Consider the following 23,058-nt stretch of genomic DNA (forward strand, 5'->3'; position numbering starts at 1 on the left):
AGTTAGAATATTTTGACTAGTTACCACTATATCAGGTTATTTTAATTTTAAAATGAATAATTCAGTTTGAATTACGGATTATAATTCAAACATTTTTTAATTTAGTTTTCAATTTTATTTATGGTGTGTTAAAATAGAATAACGTTATAGATTTTATAAATTATTCTTTTTTTCTATCACGTTTGAGTATAATGAACAATTTTTAATGCTAAAAAAAACATAAAAAAATCACTTGCATGGCCATCAAAAAATATTAATGATGAGAATTATTTAAAAATTTTATTTCTATATCAAAATTTTTTCAACTAGCTTGCTTCATTAGATTACTTAAATAATATAAATACTATATGATTATATGAAAAGAAGTATTTGTAAAAAAATTTCTTTTTTTATAATCATAAGTACTATTACAGTTAAATATTACTAATTTCAATAGAATCACTAGGAAATTGCTAAAACATTTTAATTTTTCTCGAAATTATTGTTTTAAAACAAAGTTTAATTTCTTTCATTCTTCTTTTTTCTTTTTTTATTATTGTTGTGAATGAACTCGTATTATTTTACAGAGATAATTTAAAATATTTATAGCACTTTCATTTGCATTTTTTAAGTCTCTCTACTTAATAATAGTCGAAAAAATAATTCAATTGAGGAATAACTTAACTTCAATTTAAGACTATTCATTTTTTTTTATGTTTCTAATTGCACATAGAAGTATACGTAATGAGAGAAATGACCGGGAATTATCAACGATTTAAATTTTATTTGGCACCAAAACACATTTATATCGTTGCATTAATTTCAATATCATTAATCAATAAAAAAAATCACTGATTTTCAACACTTCTTTAAAATAGGAAGTTTCATTTTTGCTTTATTTATTTTTAAAAATCGATCTAACTTCACTCTTCCCCGCTCATTTCTTCATTGTCATATTTTCTTTTATTTTATTTTCGTGCACTTTTTATTTATTTTTTTTTTTTAATTTCTGCTGGAATTAATTTTTTCAATTTTCTGTTTCTATCTATTGATCATGTATTATTATCGCAATCCATGAAAAAATTATTTAAAAAAATAACAAACATTTCACATCAGATCGTTAGGTCTTAATTGCTTCTCATTATTTTTTTCTGTTTGTTTAGAATTAAAAAAAAAAAAACATGCTAAACTTAAATGACTACTTATATAGTCACTGCATAATTGTATACATTTCAATTAATTTTATAAAAAAAAAAAAAATTGATTTTCATAGGCAAATAAATTCAATATTATTTCGTCTGTTTTTTTACTTGATATATGTGTAAAGCATGCTTAAATATTCTAAAAAAAATAGCCAAAATTTTTTCTCAGCACAAATGATAAGTCAATTATTCTTCAATGAAGATTCAAATTTATAATTTTAAATACACAAAGACCTGTACTGCAATCTTATCAAATGAATTTGATTGCATTTGAATTCTTTAAATAATAACAAATAAAGTTATCAATATTGTATATTTGCCTAACTATACATTTGAAAATTATATCGTCAGTTAGCTTCAGCATGGAGTAATTTATCGTCACATATGTTATATCATTAATTTATAATTCATTAATAATTTTATTTCAATGGTCTATCCGTTGACCATTATAAGAGCAATTTCATATAGTTTACCAAAAAGTATAACCACCTTCTGTTCCACCGCCTAAAAACGAGCCTTTCTTTTGTGACAGAGCAACACCATGCCCCATTGCTGCTAATTGAGCTGCATTTGCCGTAACTCCTGGTGGTGGTGGTGGCAAAACTTGCTGTGAAATACCATCGAATCGCGCACCATCAAACCCATTCTATAGATGTAGATAAATTTTCCATCAATTAATCAATTGAAATTTTAGTTTTTGCAGTGAAGTGTGATAACAATGACAATAATTGAGTATTATACTTACTGGAACTAACATAGTTGGCCTTACAGGTGCTGGTTGCATTGCAGCAGCCGGATAATAAGCAGCTGCGGCTGCTAGTGGTGGATAATACTGGAGAGGTCCATAAGCTGTTGGATAACCTGCCAAATATCCTCCTGGATACCCTTGTCCATACATTGGCTGATACATCTTTTAAATAAAATAATATTATTTACTGTTTTTTTATCTCGATATACTAAGAAAAATGTAAATTGTGAAATTATTGTAGAATTATATTCATGAAATCAAATGATACTTACCATTGGATGTGTCAACGTTTGATCATATGTCGGAGGTGGTGGTCCTTGTGCTGCATAAAGCTGTGGTTGGTTTGGAAATACACCGTAGGGTGAAGTTCCTGCAACTACAAAATCATAATTTAGTTATTTTGATAAGTTAAATTTTTAACTTTTTATGATCATTCAAAAGTGGGACTTCACTTATTTTTGGTGATAAACTAATCGAAAAATCGAATTTTCGACCATTTTTAGGCAGATTTTATGAAATCTATTGATTGCATTGGCCCTTACGTCGAAATTTACATGGAATTTTGTTATTATATCTCTTATATGACAAAAAAAGCCTCAAAAATAAAATTGGTTTGAAAGTTTATGCATGTATGTATATGTATTTATGTAATATAACGTGGCTTGTGGACACGATAACTCCCACAATTCTTGATAAATCCTTATGAAACTCAGTTCATTTATTCCTTGGAAAATTAGCTTGAATGAGTTAAGGATTTACAGTATTATTAAACCGAACAAAAACAGTTTCACTGTAAAAAAATCGCGCCAAGTCCACGTTCATAAGACTATTAGGAAAAAAAAAATTTTTTTTTCTTTACAAAAAGATACAAAATTAAAAAATTAAAAAATCTAAGTAACCGATATGATTGTTTATGATTTTCGGAAATTAAAAAAAATCTTATTGTAAATTTAAAAATTAAATAAAAATTTTAGAACGTATTTAGTGTGCGTGGTTGCAAAATATTTTACTTTTAATGAAATTCGTAAAATCTATTTATTAGGACTTTAAAAAAATTGAAATGCACAATGACGCACACCAAGTACGTTCTAAAATTTTTTTTTAATTTTTAAATTTACAATAAGATTTTTTTTAATTTCCGAAAATCATAAACAATCATATCGGTTACTTAGATTTTTTAATTTTTTATTTTTCTATCTTTTTGTAAAGAAAAAAAAATTTTTTTTTTCCTAATAGTCTTATGAACGTGGACTTGGCGCGATTTTTTTACAGTGAAACTGTTTTTGTTCGGATTTTAGTATTTTTTGTAATTATAATGAAAATTTCCAATTGGTACCAACTTAAATCTCGCGTTGGCAGCATTTTTTACTGCAAACTATCCCCTTAAAGCTACAGCTTATGTAGATATAATTCCAGTGCACCCTGTCGGCCGTAAATGTAAGCTGTGAATTACTTTTTTTAACTGTAGTTGCGTATCTATAGGAGGATTACTACACATTTTTATTTTATCTAGTCTGTGGCGCTGACCTTTCTCCATCAAAAAAAAGTCTGGATCGAAATTTCTGAGCGAGCTATAGTATGTGATGATAAAATTTAATAATTTCAAGTAAATAAATTGTTATAAGTGAATATAATTAATTAATACGGTGAAATAAATTATGAATCACTGTTATGATAAACGAATTGGGTAAAAAAAGTACCGTAGAATTAAATAAAATTTCGCAACCTCAAAAAACCGTTCTGCTTACAGTAAACATAGTCGGTAGTCTGGCGCTCCGTTTACAACGGATTTGAACGGAACTTGGCGCCAGATTCTACCGAATCTGTGGATTTTACAACATCTCTATAATATTGTCCTGAAGTTTCAAGTCAATCCGAATAATAGTTTCAAAGATACAGTTTTAAAAAGTTGCGCGCTCAAGGCGCTTGTATTGTTACTCAAAACTTTAAACGCGTTTTTCTCAAAACTATGTTTTCAAAGACGGTTGTCAAGATTTCTCGAGAACTACTCAACCGGTCTTGATGAAATTTTAGACAGGTCTTCGAGATATAATTTACAAGGTCTGGGATGAAAGATTTTTTTTTCTATTACAACTATTTAAAAAAAAAATTCCGCGAAATTTTTCATTTTTTTTGTAAAAACCTCTGCCAAAAATCCAATTTTCATTTTTTTTTTCCTTTGTCCAAGTTCTAGTTTGGAGTCTTAACGAAAGCACATGTTTTTTAACTTCCGGCTAAGGAAATTGAAAATTTTGAAAAATTGGGAAGTTATTGGTTTCACCCCGTTTTGCGAAAATCGAGTTTTCATCAGATCTCGACGTTTTAAGGTCACAGGAAGCTTCTCTAACTATTCCCGCGATGGTGTCCGTGCAGCTGTGAGTGTGTGTGTGTGTGTGTGTGTGTGTGTGTGTGTGTGTGTGTCTGTGTGTGTGTGTGTGTGTGTAAACCTCTTATAACTTTTGAACGGCTTGGCCGATTGGATCGAAATAGGCGGCGATCCAAAAAGTATCATTGCCACTAAATTTCGTGAAAATTTGAATCGATTCGGTTCGCTAGATTTCGAGAAATCTCAAAAATAAAATTTTCAAAAAATTGTTTTTTTGGAATAACTTCTAAACGGCTTCACCGATCAATTCCAAAAACTATTCCGCTCTTGAGTTCGAAAAACCACGTCAATTGTCACCAGTCCCCCTAAAATCGGTTGATTCGTTCGAGAGTTATCGAAAACGAAAAATTTCGAAAAAAGTGTTTTTTTTTCACATAACTTCGATATTTCTTTTTGGATCGTTTTCGATGAAATAAAATAATTATTAGATCGTAAAAAAACACGTCGATCGCCACCAAAAACGTGAAAATCGGTTTATTGGTTCGTGAGTTATCGTTGTCGAAAAAATTCGGAAAAAGTAAATTTTTAAAATTTCTCTAAGATTTTTGGTTCGATCAGTTTGTGTTCAAAAGTATATCATAGAATTTGCAAAACTGCATGGAATACTGTCAACCGCGTGAAAGTCGATTCATTCATTCAGAAATTATTGCAGTTTGAAAATTCAAAAAATACTGTTTTATTAAACTTCTATCAGACTTTCGAGCTCGAAGAGCTCGAAAGCTTTGAACAGCTAACTCTATGAGCTCGGAGAGCTCGAAAGAACACATAAATTATATTTTTGAGCTCGAAAAGCTCAAAAACGTCATAATTGCAATTTTGATGCGCTCAGATATGGAATTAGCGGGAAGTTGCAGGGATGGCCTTTAGGGTCTACCGTTTTCCAGATTTTTTTTTTTCACTTCAAATGATCCTGCTAGGAGTTCTGCTGTCAACGCGGACGCATTTTTTTCCGAGGGCTCGCCGGAAATGACGTCACAATAGCAGAAATTTTAATATTTTTAACTTCCCGCGAGTACCTCCGCGATGTTGTCACTAGTGTGTGTGTGTGTGTGTGTGTGTGTGTGTGTGTGTGTGTGTGTGTGTGTGTGTGTGTGTGTGTGTGTGTGTGTGTGGGGGGGGGGGAATCCTTTTTACGGATTCTAGGCATAGTTGTTTGGCCTGGATATGTGGCGACTCGACGCAGTGTCATACTAAAACTCGACGCTAGCGCCCCTACCCACTAAACCCTAAACCCCTTTTCCTCTTTTCCCTAATCCCTCATGGAAACCGCCGTTAGGTATTACTTCGTGAGGGTAGGATCTAGCTACTGCTCTTTCTTCTGGTAGCTAAGGTGTTATTTTAACTTTCTTCTAGTTGTTGTCATTTGCTCTTCTTCTTTCGATGGAACGCAAGTCTATAAGGATGTGTGTGTGTGTGTGTGTGTGTGTGTGTGTGTGTGTGTGTGTGTGTGTGTGTGTGTGTGTGTGTGTGTGTGTGTGTGTGTGTGTGTGTGTGTGTGTGTGTGTGTGTGTGTGTGTGTGTGTGTGTGTGTGTGTGTGTGTGTGTGTGTGTGTGTGTGTGTGACTATGTGACTCGATTATAACTTTTGAACGACTAAATCGATCGGAATCTACTAAACGGCGTTCTAAAGAGTTTCTTCAAACTTAGATTTCCTGTGAATTTGAACCGATTTGGATCGACAGATTTTGAGAAATTTTTAAAAATCTCAAAAAAAATAAGAAAAAAATTTTTTTTGAAAGTGGTTTTTTTGGAATAACTTTTAAACGGCTTTATCGATCAACTCCAAAAACGAATCCGCCCTTAAGCTTGAAAAATTACGCCGATCTCCGCTAATCGGGTTAAACTCGGTTGATTCGTTCGAGGGATATCGTGAACGAAAGAAAACCGAAAAAAGTGTTTTTTTGACATAACTTCGACGTTTCTTTTCGGATTGTTTTTGATGAAATAGAAAAAAACTTGAGAGGTGTCAAGGAACACCCGGATGGAACGAAGTTCCTTTCGATTAATTAGTGAAGGAATTGTAATAAAATTTTATTTTATTTAGAAAGAAGAAACGAAAATCCAATCGTAAAAGTTAACGTTAAAATGCAATCCAATTTATGCACAATCTAGTGCCGGAAATTCACTTTAACTTTTCTCAATATCTTGTAGTACAAGTCTTAATATGAACTTTTAGTGAAGTTGGACAAAACACTTATTGATATGGCAGATTATCAGAATTTGTCTCTTTTTTACATCGGTAGGTAATTTATCGGTAAAAAAACGAAGCACAGTAAAAATTTTTTACTACCCCGCACGGAAAAAGTATATATTCTGGAATATATTCTGAAATATATTCCAGAATATATCCGATAATATACTCCGAATATAACCCGTTTTGCCCAAGGAATATATTCCGGAATATATGGGCTTACACTCACTTGTATTCCGTTTTACTCCAAATTTTTCTCTGGTCTATACACGGAAAAAACGAGATTTAACTGGTTTCCATGTTGGACGGAACCTAGTTCCATCAATAGTGAAAAAAATTTACAAATGGTTACTACTTCAATGTAGACTGTAGTAGGTACAGTTTTCGTTTATTTCAGTTCAATCCGAGATGGGGCTCAGAGCCATCTGAGATCTATTTGTCTCAGATGGTTGTCAGTACCACGCGCATGCTCGTCAGTCCCATCTTACATAGAAGTGGCGTCCATTTGGAATTTAACTAGAATCTATCTGCAGATAGTATCTATTTTTACAATATCATTTTCAAGTGCATTTTGCAATCAAATATATATGAATAATATGAATGAATAATAAGTATATTATAATGAATAATACACATTATAATTTTATTCCAAATTATTTACTATTAATTATTTAAAAATGATATGGGGTCAATTGAACCAGCAGTCCTGGGGATGATTGAACCATACGGAGAAATAATAAAATACTCTACGTGAAAAATACTCAGGGAAATAACCTAACAATTTGATGAACTAAATTTATAATGAAAATTATTTTTAAATTGATTTTATATAATATCTGTGCATTAAAAATGTGCAACAGTAATATTAGCAAGTAACAATTAATATATTATTTATTAAAAGTTCGGGTTTGAGTTTTAAATATCATTGGTTCAATTGATCCCAAGCAGTGGTTCAATTGCTCCCCGAGCGGGGGTCATTCGAACCATTTGACGCGTTTGGATAAATTAATAATTTTTAAAAATTCACGTTGTTTATTGACTAATTTATGTATTGATAATGATAGCAGACTTAATAAAGGGGTTAGGGGTAGTCAGAATTTTCAAAAAATTAATTTTTTTTTTTGCATTTTCGTTATGTGTAATATCTTAAAAATATTCTCTGAAAATTTCAAATCGATTCGATAATAAGTTTTTGAGTTATTCGACAAATAACAAAGAGAGCTCGGGTACTTCAAAGCGCTCGGGAGCAGATAGCTAGCGGCAGCTTCAAGAAACCCCCTTTTAGGGTTCTATTGTCATCCTATTCTGGAATTATAAAAGCAGATCCTTACAAAAATACAACCATAAATAAAAAGGAATGTATAGGCCATGTTCAGAAGCGGATGGGGACTCGACTGCGTACTCTGAAAACTAAACAAAAAGGTCTTGGTGGTAGAGGTAGGCTTACAGGAAAAGTAATAGACAAATTAACTGTGAACTATGGTTTATCAATACGTCGTCATTGCGATTCTATTGAAGATATGAAATCTGCTATTATGGCAACTTTTTACCACTACGGTTCGACTGATGAAAATCCGAATCATGATATGTGTCCCAAAGGCGAAGATTCTTGGTGCTCTTACCAGCGCGCTGAAGCAAGTGGAGAGCTTGATACTTATACTCAAGATTATTCTCCCTTATCTCCTGATGTTTTAAAAGCTATTAAACCGATTGACGGAGATCTCAGTAATGATAATTTACTTTCAAGATGTGTAGGTGGATTCAATCAGAATAATAATGAGAGCTTCAACCAACTAGTGTGGAAAATATGCCCAAAAACCGTGAATACTAGTTCTACTATCGTACAAATTGCTGCATACATAGCTACTTGTATATTTAATGAAGGTACAAATTCATTATTAATGATTATGGATACCCTAGGACTTAATTGTGGGTCTAATTCCCATCGATATGCTGAAAAATTGGATGCTGTACGTGTGAAAGTGGCAGATCAGCGCGCCAACGACAACACTCGGGAAGGCAGAATGCTTCGTAGGCAACAGCAAATTGATGTTTTGGAAACTTCCACAATGGCTGAAGAACTATTATATGGCCCAGGAATAGATGACTCGATGTAAGTAATTTAATAATTCGTATTTCTGTACGTGAATCTAGTGTGAAACTTTAAACGCGTTTTTCTCAAAACTATGTTTTTTGAAGTGGTGACAACTGTAACTCGAAAACCGCTCAGTAGATTATAATAAAATTTATACAGCTTTTAGAATACATAATAAACTCGGGCCTGATCGAAGGATTTTTTTTTTTTTTTTCAAAAATTTCGATTTTTTAAGACCAATTAACTGTTGATTTTTTCCCAAAAATCTAGACAAAAATTTCCTGAGGCCGCCATTTTGTTAATTTTTGAAAAAAAAAAAAAATCCTTTGATCAGGCCCAGGATTATCTATTTATAAAACTAATTTTTTTCATCCGATTGATTTTAGATGAATTTCCAAGGACTTATGATTGTCACCGCAAAGACCTTTTTTTGGAACTGGGTCAACACAGACAGCTATAACTTTGGAAATTAAATTTTTTTTTTTTTGAAATTTTCGTGACTTCAAGTCAAAACATTGTATAATAATGCCATATTACTACTTTTGTAAAATGACATGATTTAACTTATGATTTAATAGCAAAAAAAAAAATACTGAAAATTCTCATTTTTTCGTGCCTCTGACTACCGCTAACCCCTTAATAAACTACGATTCCAAGAAAAAAAAATTATTATTTAGTTTTAATTCGAATAGTAAAAAATTACTAAACATTTTTTGGTTCAACTGACCCCCTTCTCCCCTACTTGTACGTATTTTCCTACATATTGAACAATTTTGGTACACTCTTGCGACCTTATGGTTGAGGCTCAAGCGTAACAATAGCGATTCCGATACAAGATTAACAATTTTTTATTTTTTTAGCTGAACTTTCGGGTTTTCCAAAAAAATTTTTTTTTAAATTATCCCTGAACTATAGCGAACAAAACAAAAAAAAATTTTTTAATCGGTCCAGCCGTTTTTGAGTTTTAGCGAGACTAACGCACAGCAATTTATATATATATATATATATATATATATATATATATATATATATATATATATATATATATATATGCTATAGTGTGCCAAAATGTAACTTCCGTGGAGAACCTTTTAAAATTGGAATTTTGAGTTCCACTTTTAACAGCAGCTGTGTTTGGGCATTTCCTGAGATATTCTGGGTTGAGAGAATTCATTTGATTATTTATAGGATATTTAACAGGAGATTTAATTGGACACTTCCGGCCAAATTTGGAATTTTCACCGGAAATATCCAAACTAAGCTTCTGTTAAAAAATTCTATGAAAATCAAATACATTGTCTCACACCAAAATATATCAGGAAATGCCCAAACGCAGCCCCTGTGAAAAGCGGAACTAAAAATTTCAATTTTAAAAGGTTCTCCACGGGAGTTACATTTTGGTATACTCTAATATATATATATATATATATATATATATATATATATATATATATATATATATATATATATATATATATAAAATGTAAAATTGTATTTGCAGTTATGAATATGAAATGAGTGAGTTAATTAAATTTAAAAGTTTTTTTTTTTTAGCTATGACATTAAAGTAAGCAATCACTTGACTATTTTTTAATTTTTTTTAACTAATAAATTTGTTCCAAAAATTATTTATAAAAAATTGCATTATTAATTTTTGTAAATTTCTACATGTCAATTTTTTTTTCTAATTATTTTTTACCATAATTTACTTGTTAAAAAAAATTCTTAAAATTATCAAATGTCAGCTAAATTAATTTTCATTTTTAGCTTTAAAAATGTAAAAAAATGTTTTAAAAATTTATTAATAAAAATAAATATCTGAAATTATATGATGTTTAATTTTCTTAAATATAAAAATACTCTGAAACCTTTTATGAAATTATTTACAAAACATTAAAATTTTTATTTATCGTCCTATTATTTTTCATTAATTTTTTATAAGAAGTGATTGACAATTAACTTGCAAAAAAACTTTTTTAAATCATGATTTTCTAATTAACTTGAAGGTCCAAATAAATATAACTTGAAGTAACATTAATTTTTCTATAAATTTTACAGTTAAAGTTACAGTAATTTTTCATTAAAAAATCTTCCAACGTTAAGTTACTATAAAATTTCAACACAAATTGTATATAATAAGTTTTACTGTACGTCTTGGAGTAAACTTAACGTTAACTTTGACTAAACTTTCTATACTACAAGTATTTTTATAGTAAGTGTAGCTATCAGGGAACTGGCTAGCTTTCTATAAGAGAGAGATTGATTGATTGATTGATAATTTATTAATGCCAAGGCACAAGCCAAATGGCAATTTTAAATACAATAAGATTTACAAATACAGTAATAATCGTAGCATAATATTGCACGGATGGCCTTTAAGGTCTACCGTTTTTCTAATTTTTTTTTTTAAATTTCAGTAATCCCTGATAATACATGATAAAAAGGTGAAAGAAAAAATACAACAAGATGATATTTTATTTATTCCTGACTAGCAGTTCGCCCTGGCTTTGCACGGGCTTATAACGAAAATTTCAAAATAAATTATAATATAATATAGCCTATGTTACCCGGGGATAGTGTAGCTTTCTAACAGTGAAAGAATTTTTCAAACGAGTTCAGTAGTTTCGGAGCCTATTCAATGCAAACAAACAAACAAACAAACAATTAAATCTTTCTTTATAATATTAGTATAAATGAAAATAAAGACTACTCTTTACTGAACGCTGTTGAAGATAGAATCCAAGAGTTTTTTAAAAGTCAAAATGTCAGTCGAGAATTACCCGGCAAAAAAGAATACAAATCTATTATTGAAAATAGTCAACGAGTGCTAAAGCAAAAACGGTTAGTATTGGGTAACAACCGAAATTTACAAACCGTTTAAACAAAAATATCCATGTGATAAACTAGGTTTTAACTAGAATATTTTCATTTTACAAAAACACCTCAAAGTTGAACAAGTACTTGTTGTTGCTGATTTTTCTGAAAATTATTCGTTTATACTTCAAAATAGCATTCATGGAGTATATTGGAATAATATACAGACGTCAATTAATTCATGTTCTTTTGCCCTTTTACAAAGTTCTTCGGGTGTCTGAATTTGGTCATCAGTTGTTAGCTGAAGGTTGGCTCGACTGGCATTTTGATTTCTAAAAAACTTTTGGATTCTATCTTCAGCAGCTTTCAGTAAAGAGAGGCCTTTGTTTTCATCAGGAATAAATAAAATATCATCTTGTTGTATTTTTTCTTTCACCTTTTTTATCATGTATGTTAATGCGCCAAAAATATTTACAATTTTTCCTGTTGACCAATTTGATGGTAGTACAGATAATATTTGCATTTTTTTATTATTGAGAATAACAAAATTAAATAATTATTCAACTTAACATCCGAAGTTTAAAAAAAAAAAAAAAATTTTTTCCCAAATTCAAAAATTTATATCTTCGAATAAAAAAAAAAAACACCCTCTTGAAAATTTCAGGATATTTTAAGATTAGTAAGAAGTACTCTGTAAAAAAAAAAATGAGCAAAAAATTTCATAGCGGCTTTGATTTTCACGATTTTTTGAATTTCACAATTTTCCCACTTTTTGATTTTTCAAAAATTTTACCCAAAAAAAATTTTTTTTTATAGCCCTAAGTATCCCCTTTAAAATGAACTTTGGCCCATGTCTGTAACTATAATAGTTTTCGAGATATTACAAAAATAAATTTGAAAAACCTGAAAATGGTGAAATTTTGAATCTTGCATAACTTTTCGAAAAAAATTTTTAAAATTTTTTCCTTTGGCACAACTTTGTTTTATGATGAAAGCAAACTTGTGACCAAATTTCATCCAAATCGGAAGGGGTCGATTCCAACTATTGGTCGATTTGGCATGGAATGACCCAGATACATATTTAATAATGGATTACTAAAATTTTTGAAATTGTTGTGATGAATGTAATTGTTGGCCGAGACGAAGCCGAGGTCAACAAATATGTGATCTGAGGCTTTCTTATTTACTTCCCGTGGAGCGTATACTATTTTTTTGCTCGACGAAGGCAGGAAGCGGCAACTTCGTTTAGTGCAGCGGGCCGAAAGTTGACGCTTTCTGCCCGTAGAGCAAAACTATTTAATTTCCGAATAATGTTAAATGAAAAATAAATAATTAGATTCTTGAATTGTAGTTTTTAATATCTTTAATGTTTAATAGTAAAATTGTATTTTCGCTATTCGTTAGAAATTATCTAGTTCCGGTTGGCTCCAGACGTTGAAACTAGCATTTTTAATGCAACTTATATGAAAAATAGTAAAGCCTGGGGCACGACGGCCCCCTTAAGCCGATTTTTCTTTTTTGTCACTATCAACCATCAAATTTCTTTATTTTCCATCTATTTCGAACGAATCAGTCGAAATTATGCAAAAAATCGAAAAAAAAATTTTAACTTCCCGCTAAGAAAATTGAAAATTTTCAAAAATCGGAAAGTTATTGGTTTTACCCCGTTTTTCGAAAATCGAGTTCTCATCAGATCTTGACGTTTTGAGGTCCTAGGAAGCTTCTCTGAATGTTTTCGCGGTGATGTCAGTATGTCTGTATGTGTGTGTGTATGTTTTTTTTTTTTTTAACTAAGGGGGGGGGGAATCCCTTTTTCGGATTCCAGGCATAGCTGTTCGGCCTGGATATGTGGCGACTCGACGCAGCGTCATACTAAAACTCGACGCTAACGCCCCTACCCACTAAACCCTAAACCCCTTTTCTTCTTTCCTCTAATCCCTCATGGAAACCGCCGTCAGGCATTACTTCGTGAGGGGAGGATCTAGCTACTGCTATTCCTTCTGGTGGCTAAGGTGTTATTTTTCCTTCCTTCTAGTTTCTGTCATTTGCCCTTTTTCTTTCAATGGAACGCAGCTCTGTAAGCACTTCGGTGGTAAACGTGCTTGTGGCGTTCCAGGCAGCTTCGGATGACAGCATTTCTTCTACTATTGACTCTGGTGTGATTTTCTTGTTCAGGATCTTCTCTAACTCATCACGCTGTGGGTTAAAACGAGGGCACTCAAAGAAAACGTGCTCCGCATTTTCAGCAACTCTTGGGCAAGACGGACACTCTGGGGAATTATCGTGCTTAAAGCGATAAAGGTACTCCCGGAAACAGCCGTGTCCTGACAACATCTGGGTCAGATAGTAGTTGGCCTCGCCGTGATTCCGGTTAAGCCAAACGTCAATCCTTGGTATAAGTCGATGAGTCCATCTTCCCTTCTCCGCAGCATCCCATAGTTGTTGCCATCTTGCTGTACTATGTTGTCGCTCTTCAGTTCTCAGTTCTTCAGCGCTCAGTGTAGATGACCTCTTTCGGTGGTATAGGTTCCGTCTTTCCTCAGCTAGGACTCTGAGAGGCAGAGTTCCAGAAATGACGCACACTGCCTCCTCGGATAATGTGCGGAAGGCGCTTGCAACTCTCAGTGCACTTAATCGGTAGACCGGTCCGGCTTTCCTCCATGATTCTTGGGTCTCCAGCGTGTCTGCCCAAACGGATATTCCATATGTGAGCACTGATGTGACTACTGATGACAGCAATAGTCTCCTGCTCTGCTTCGGTCCTCCAACATTCGGCATCAGTCTTGATAGACTAGTTACCACCGCTGATGCTTTAGCACTTACGTGTTCGACCTGTTGCTTAAAGTTCAGTCGGGCATCCAGCGTCACCTCTAGATATCGGATAAATGGTTGCGATGCGATCTCCTGCTCGCCGAAATTCAGCTTGATGTTTTCTACGATCTTTCTGCTGGTGATGAGCACAGCTTCAGTTTTGTGCTTGGCTAACTCCAACTTCATCATCTCCATCCATAGGTTAATCCGGCTAAATGTGATATCGGAAGCCAGATTGATCTCTTCCAAGTGTTTCGCGACAATCACTACCGCTACATCATCGGCATATGCAACAAGTTTCACCTCTGATGGTAATGCAACTCTCAGGAGACCATCATACATGATGTTCCACAGCAAAGGACCCAAAACCGAGCCCTGTGGCACTCCTCCGGTTATTTCGTACTCCCTTGGACCGTTTTTCGTGTCATATTTGAGGACTCTGTCTGTAAAGTAGTTTGCTACCATTCTGCGCAGGTATCCTGGCACTTCTTTATCTTGGAGAGCTCGCATAATGCAGTCCCAGTTAGCGGAATTGAAGGCATTTTTGATGTCCAAGGCAGCCACTAAACAATACTTCTTTCTGCCACGTTCCGATCTCTTTCCAGCGATTGCCTCCTTAGCTGTATCGACCACCAGGTTGATCGCATCCAGCGTTGATCGTCCTTTCCGGAAACCATACTGGCCTTCTGCTAGGAGTGGATCGACGGCTGCTTCTATTCGTTGGTGCATTATACGCTCTAATATCTTACCCGCTGTATCCGGCATGCAGAGTGGTCGGTAGGATGATGGCTCGTCCGGTGGCTTCTTCCCTTTAGGGAGAAGTACAAGTCTTCGCTGTTTCCATCTTCTAGGAAAAATCCCTTCTTTGAGGCACGAATCGTAGGTATCTAAGAATAGATTTGGCGCTTCTTTAATAGCTGTTTTTAATGCAATATTCGGGAATGTCTTCTCGATTTACTGGCAATGAAGAATAGCCGAACTTACTTTGTCGAGGAAACAGCGTAGAAACTATTCTTTCCAGGAGCTGTGGACACGTAGGTGATGGCATTGGCTGGCGCTTCAGGTGGGTCATGACCACCCTATACGGTCTGCCCCATGGGTCCTTTTCTACCTCATCGACGAGTTCCTTCCAACAGCGTCTTTTGCTATCTTTGATGGCCTTGTTCAGTTCTCGACGGGCCTTTTTGTATTCTGCGACCAGCTCCGCAGAGTTAGGTCGTCGGTGGCCACGCTGTGATAATCTTCTCTTTTTGTGACAAGCTGTGCGAAGGGCGTTAATCTGATCATTCCACCAGTGCACCGATGGTCTTTTATTGATGCCACGCTTACGGGGCATGCAGGTGTCGCACGCCTGGGCAATTCTCGTCATTAAATCCTTCGTCTTCTCTACAGCATTTCCTGTGATGATGGTCGAGTCACTGTCTAAGGCTACTACCAAAGCTTCCGAGTCAAAGTCTTTCACTTTCCATCCAGCTGCATTAGTTTGTCTAGTTGCTCTTTGAGGGTTCCGGCCAGCCGATATTTCCCAAAGTATTGCACTGTGGTCGCTGGCGGTGTAGGTGTTAAAGACTTCCCAAGAATAGTTTCCTTTCAATAAGCTGCTGCTGACGAATATGAGGTCTATTATCGAACTAGCTTCTCCCTTGGTATATGTTGGTGTCTCACCGATGTTGAGAAGGACCACGTTCAGTGAGGCCATTGCTTCACGTAGTGCCTTGCCTCGCGCATTAGTCTGCTTGCTGCCCCAGTCTACCGCCCAGGAATTGAAGTCCCCTGCTATAGCTACTGGGTAGTATTGCTTTGCGTCTTCGGTCAGTCGATCCAGGAAGTCAGTAAAGTTGGCAATGGAAAGGCTAGGTGGTGCATAGTAACTATAAAAACGGATGTCGTTAATAGTTGCTGCGACAAAGCCGATGCTATCATTGCTCACTATGCTCTGGAAGGGAAGTTTGCCACAGGACCAGATGACAGCCTTGGTGGTGCTGTCAGTTTCCCAAGGTTGGTTATTCAGGTGTCTGTATGGCTCTGCTATTATTACTAAATCAAGCTCTAATTCACGCACGGTCTGCACGAGCAGGTCATGCGCGGCCTCATGTTTGCTTGCTTGTCATTCTCTGGAGTGCCTCTTTGTATACCGGGCACCTGTATGTGCCGGCGTGATGGGCAGCGTTCTCTGCACTCTTATTTTCCGCGCATAATACACACTTCGCTGGGTTTTTTCAGTCCGCAATCTTGTGTCTTTCTTGGCCGCATCTAATGCATAGCTTGGATCGATCTGTCTTGCTTCTGCACTGGGATCCGTGGTGCCCAAAATGCCAGCATTTGTAACATTGGGTAGGTTTCCTCGTGGCTCTAATTCGGCAGTTGACCCAGCCAATTCGGATTTTACCGCTTCCTTCTAATATCTTCTGAGCTGCTGCAGCCGGTAGTATCACCACAGCGGTTTGGGTACCTCTGTAGGCTTTGCGGATCTTGATTGTCTCTGGTGGTATTTCGCAGAGCTCCTTGGTTACCGTATGCAGAGCAGCCTGAATATCCTTGTGTGTGTGTGTGTGTGTGTGTGTGTGTGTGTGTGTGTGTGTGTGTGTGTGTGTGTGTGTGTGTGTGTGTGTGTGTGTGTGTAACCCTTTTATAACTTTTGAACGGCTTGACCGATTTCATCGCGGTTGGTGCCATTCGAAAAGGCTTGACCAAACTTAGATTTTGAATACACTTTAGACCAATTCGGACCGGTAGATTTTGAGAAATCTAAAAAAAACTACAAAAAAAATTTTTTTGAAATGTGGTTTTTTTGGAATTACTTTTAAATGGCTTTGCCGATTAATTCCAAAATCTAATCAGCTCTTAAGATCAAAAAACCACGTCGATCACCGCAAGCCCGGTCAAAATCGGTTGATTCGTTCTTGAGTTATCGTTGTCAAAAGAAAACCGAAAAAAGTATTTTTTCGGAATTACTTCGAAATTCCTGGCTCGATCAATTTAAACTCAAAAATTCTTTACGGGGCTTCAAAAACTGCATCGAATGCCGCCAACCGCGTGAAAATCGGTTTATTTATTCAAAAGTTATTGCCGTTTGAAAATTTTAAAAACTGTGTTTTATTAAACTGCTATTAGGGTTTTGAGCTCGAAGAGCTCAAAATGATACAAAAATCATATTTTTGAGCTCGAAGAGCTCAAAAACGTAATGTGTAATTTTGAGCGCTCAAGTACAAAAGGAGCGGGAAGTTGCAGGGATGGCCTTTAGGGTCAACCGAAATTGAAGGTAGATTTCATGTGATATGAAATTTTCTTTATTTATGTTATTTAATTTGTTCAATAACAAATGTTTATGTAATTTTTTAATTTTCAATCCGCTATAACTTTTAAACGAGTTAACCGATTATCACGTAGTTGACAACAGTCGATGCAGTTTTTTTGAATTCTATGATGAATTTCAAACCGTGAATTGATCAGATAAAAAATTTCGGAATTTGTTTGAAAAAAACGCTTTTTCCGATTTTTTTCGTCAACGATATCTCACAAACGAATCAAGCGATTTTGACCGGTCTGGCGGCGATCGACGTAGTTTTTTTATGTTAAGAGCTGATTAGTTTTTTAAATCGGTCGGTAAAGCTGTTTAAAAGTCATTCTAAAAAAACGACATTTGAAAAAAAGTTTTCATTATTTAAAAATTTTTGAATGGCCCATAAAATTAATAATAATCTTCATAAAGTATAAGTGTTATAGGTCTAATTGAAGGTAATATAATCAGCTTCACCATAAAGTTACCAAAAATGACCTCTTTTTTTTCAGTCAAAAGTTATTCACGGTTAAAGTTACAAAACTTGAAATTTACAAAATTTTGAAAATTTTAAATGGCCGCCATTTCTAAACTAATTAACCGATTTTGCTCATCTTCGAACTCGACCTCGGTAATTACCCAAAGAATATGTGTATCAAGTTTCATCAAGATCGATTGAAAATTTTTCGAGATATGCTGATGACAAGGCTGGTTATATTACATATACATATATATACATACATATATAAATTTTTTAACCAATGGTGTTTTTGGAACTTATTTGACTAATTATGACATATGATAGCAAAATAAGGTGAAAATTCCACCATGAGGATTAATGCAATAGTTAAATTTCTAACAAAATCTACCTAAAAATTTTTTTTTACTAAAGCTTAATAGCTTGATGGTAATCCATCAAAATCTAGAAATTCTCCTCCCAGAAAACGTCGTCGAGGGAAAACCATGATTCTTACGAGTCTTGAGTAGCGCCGAGAACTCACAGAAAAAAAAATCAACATGGAGCAAAAAAAAAAAAACGACCTCAATTAAACACAAAATAAGAATAAAAAAAATAAGATCAAAACCAAAAAATTTGAAAAAAATAAAAAAAAAACATTTTAAATATAAAAATGACGATTGCCACGGTCTGTATTGCAATGGACTTTCCTCAGAGTCCTCAAAGTCATGGATTCAATGTAAAAATTGTAATAATTGGTCTTATGATTCTCGCGAAGGAATTGGCGAAGATTATTCTGACGAATATGTTTGTGATCATTGAAAATAATCGTATATTCATTAAAGTATCTCGATGTGATTTCCTAATCATTTAACATTTATATTTCATGCTTTATTCAAAGTGTAACTTTTGTTAACGTCTTAAAAAATTATGACAAATTTTACTGTTAAGCTGTTAATTAGTTTTAAATAGATAATAATTAAAAATAGAATTAATTTCTTTTATTGCACTCAGAGGTTTTAAACCTACGTACAAGAAAAAATACAGAGATATTTTTTAGCAATGAATTGGTAACATTAGTTTACATTGCTTGAAATCACAGGTTGAATTTTCAGATTGAGCTTTTTAAATAAGTGATATCTTAAACCAGACTTTTTTTTTTTTTATATATTTTTATCATGTCAAAATTAGAAATATGAATTACGTAGAGTAAGACATCCTTGGAGACATTCAAATAAAACTTTGAGATTAGGTTTCTGTCTGGTGCAGAGAATACCGTGATCAATAATTAATAATATAATTATTACTGTTTTTATTTTAAAAAACTCTGTTTTCAATTTTTTAGAAGCCATATAATTCAACTTTTCAGTTTAATTAAATTCATTCTAATTCATTGACCTGAAAAAACCTAAAATAATGAATTCTTTAAATTTGTCATTTTTTTTTCGAGTGGTCCATTATACCCCATATATTACATATTGGCCCGAAATATCATAAAAACATCATAGAGGCCATAACTTGACAGAAAATGGAAAAAAAATTTTTTACCTAATTTATGAGAGAGGCTGTTATGCTAGAAACCGTCGTGTACCTCTCTCCCCGGTATGATTTAATCTCTTGTTAAATTTTTTAGTTCGATTAAATTTTTTCTAATTCATTTTACCACAAATTTATCACAATTTGAAAAAAAAAAAAATTTTTTTTTCGTTACAATTTTTTTCTCGAGTGGTCCATTACGCCCCACATATCACTTATTGGCCCAAAATATCATAAAAACATCATAGAGGTCATAACTTGAGGGAAATTGAAAAAAAAAATTTTTAACTAATTTTTGAGGGGGGCCGTCGTGCCCCAGGGGGGCCTTCGTGCCCTAGGTTCCCCTATAATGTATGACGCGGGGTGAAACACGACTTCAGATCGAGTGATGCCAGCTCCACTCTGGTCTGAAATCGTTTTGTTTCATCCCTAGTCAAAGAATATACTATTCTCCTTTAAATTATTATACTTTTTATGCACAATATGAAAAAAATATATGAATACTGGAAAACTATGGCAGTTGCTTTGCAATGAAGGCTACCCTATTTCTGGGCATGAAATCATTGTGATAGAATTTTTTTTAAACATTGACATTTTTTTTCTTATGTACGACTACTCATATCATTATATAATTGCAATATAGTTATGATAGAGGCATTTGGAGATCAAAAAATTGCTTGACCTTGACATGTTAAGAATAAAATACTGCCTCCACCGCTTCGTGTTATAAGACATGCAATTTACAAATTTGTCAAAACTCAAAAAATATTTATAGATTACGTTATTTTATGGTGCTCGAAGAGTTAACTTCTAAAAAATTTCAATAAATTTAATTGTTTTTCAGATTGAAAAAATTATCTTTTACAATTTTTCAAATTTTGATCATGAGCCAATCGTGAAGAAAAGGAGAGAAAGCGAGGATGCTCATCGTAAGCAAGTACTTGCCACGAGAAAAAAAATTAAAAAAAAAATGCTTTTTTAAATTAATTACAATAAAGAAGTTCGGCAAAAGTTTTCTTGGTGTATTTACTATTTGAATAGTTATCTTGGACTAGTTCGAAGATGAGCAAAATCTGTCTAAAAAAACTATTGAATATTTAATTTTAGTTACAATATCGAAGGTAACAAAAAAAAAGTCAACGTTATGTACATCAAATCAAAGGCAATTTCATGAGCTTTTACATTAACTTATCAAAAATTAGCTATCATTTTTCTATCAAAATTTATACATAAATGAAGTCACCGAAAACGTAATTTTTACAATTTTGATCATTTTGAAGAGCTACTATTTCTGAACTAATTGAAGGATTTCGCTCATCTTCGAACTCATTCAAGGTTATTACCCAAAGAATATGTGTACCAAGTTTCATCTAAATCCGTTGAGAATTGTAAGCGCATCGTGTTGTATACATACATACATAAACTTTCGCACCAATACTATTTTTGAACCATACTCGACTAGTTAGATGATATTATAACAAAATTCCGACTTAATTTTGACATGAGGACCAATGCAATGGATAGATTTCAATGAAATCTACGCAATAGTAATACCGTTAACCCTACAGATCATCCCTGTAACTTCCTACTAATTTCAATTGTAAATCGCTCCAAATTTCACTTATCACGACGTTTTTAGCTCATCGAGCTCAAAAGTCTAGTTTTTATTCAGTAAAACTTTTTTTTTAATATATTTTAATTGCAATGTTTCGGAAAAATCAAGAGATTTTGACGTGATTGATAGCAATCGACGGGGTATTTTAAAAATAATATAAAACCTGTCACAAAAAAAAAAAAACGATTCGACTATTTATTCAAAAATTATATGAAAAAAACACTTTACTTTTGCATAGTTAGGGTTTGCATACATAGACAATTTTTTTGAGTCTTATATTATCAATTACCTCCATAAGTAGCTGGTTGTGCTGGTGCGGGAACAAATCCAGTTGGTGGATGAGGGGCCACTGGATATGCTATAACATAATAATTAAAACAATGTATTTCTTATTTTTATAAAGTTTCGCCGAATCTCGGCCTAAGCCACAGGTACACAGTACCACCATTTATAAATGATAACGCGATTTCTGGATCTTAAAAATACGTTCCTTTTTCTTTTAACTACATTCAGATAAACTATTTTTCATATAATTTAAATATATAAAAATTTCTTTTTTACACATAATAAAATAATTCCAAGAAACAGAATTCGCTTTACCTGTATGCCGTATTTTTTCAATCGATAAATTCTTTTTAAATTAAATACGAAAGTAAAATTTCGTTAAAATATAATTTTCAAATTATCGACGAAAAAAAACGACAGCATAAGAGGTACTCCCAAACCCACGTATATCTTACACATGACATACACCGTTTTTGATCAAGATACTAATTAAAGCTCAAACAATGTTAGTCACTAAATGATTGTGGGAAAAAATTGGTATTAACCGAAAAAACCATACCTCACCCTTTTGTCACCGCTCGAGTTTATAACAACTACATGTACAGTAATATGGTACATTTCAGATAAAAATATTTATTTTGATACTATAAATAAATAAATGTCTAGTTACATTGAAAAAACATTTTTTTGTATAGTTCGTAAACAGAGCGGACGCAAAAGGAAGTAATTAGAGATAATAAAATTTAAATGCCTTCGGAAAGCCATAATAAATGATTAATATTTATTAACATTTATAATTAAAATTCCAAAGACAAATAAAAATAATTTCGGTGCGAGTTAAACTAGAGAATAGTGTTTCGAGCAGTCTAAGTACTAAAATTGATACTTATTGTATAATTAAAAAAATGAATGTTTTTAAAGTGAATTTACTGGTGATAAATATATAAAAACGGGATTTTATTGCTGTATAGAAAACAATCATGAAACATAGAAAATGTTCTTGTTTATAGTTAATGAAGCTCACGTTACTCTATTCCCAGTTGATAAAACTCACATAAGAAACCTACCTTCCAAAATTATTTCTAAAACTAATTTAATAAAATACGAAACCAATGGTTGAAGCAAATAGCGTTATGCAATCAAGTTACTAGCCAAAATACATTCGTCTAATTTTATCGGATCCAAGAGTTTTAAGTATCTATAGTTTTACTCATCAATTATAATAGCATGAAAATATAAATATCGCTATTAAAACTTTATTGTTTTGTTGTAAACTTGCAAAAAAATTTTCTACCAACTCAAGGACCCGATACAAGTTTGAAATTTCAGAAAAAAAGATACAAAAAAAAGAATTAAATAAAAGTCATAAATTAGAAAAGTTTTTTTTTGTTTTTTCATTAAAGAAGAATGATGTTATAGATTAAAAATTATAGATAGAGCTCATATATTAATGTTTTTTTTTGTAGTTTACATGTACGTTATTTAAAAATCATAAGAAATTAGATAAATTGCCAAAAAACTTTTTTATTTTTTATTCTTGACGTAAATTGATTTTGAATTATTTTTTTTAAATTATCAGAACTAGGAAAACACTAAAAATGTCATTAAGATTTTCTTCTACTGTTTCATTACAGAAAATATCAGTAAATCTTGTTTCAA

General features: G+C 33.0%; 1 protein-coding gene across 2 annotated transcripts in view; it reads right to left on the reverse strand.

The window, feature by feature from the left end:
• Positions 1–881: 881 nt before the first annotated feature.
• Positions 882–23,058, reverse strand: part of LOC123268324 (DAZ-associated protein 2-like) — a 28,983-nt gene continuing 6,806 nt past the window's right edge. For both annotated transcript variants that reach the window (XM_044733301.1, XM_044733302.1), the window contains 4 exons: positions 21,404–21,472; positions 2,202–2,305; positions 1,927–2,091; positions 882–1,827 (listed from right to left, as the gene is read on the reverse strand). In XM_044733301.1, the coding sequence (XP_044589236.1) occupies positions 1,651–1,827; positions 1,927–2,091; positions 2,202–2,305; positions 21,404–21,472 (515 nt within the window). In that variant the 3' untranslated portion in view covers positions 882–1,650. The remainder of the gene's footprint in view (positions 1,828–1,926; positions 2,092–2,201; positions 2,306–21,403; positions 21,473–23,058) is intronic.

Source organism: Cotesia glomerata, linkage group LG7 (assembly GCF_020080835.1).
Source record: "Cotesia glomerata isolate CgM1 linkage group LG7, MPM_Cglom_v2.3, whole genome shotgun sequence".
Taxonomy (NCBI): Eukaryota; Metazoa; Arthropoda; class Insecta; order Hymenoptera; family Braconidae; genus Cotesia; species Cotesia glomerata.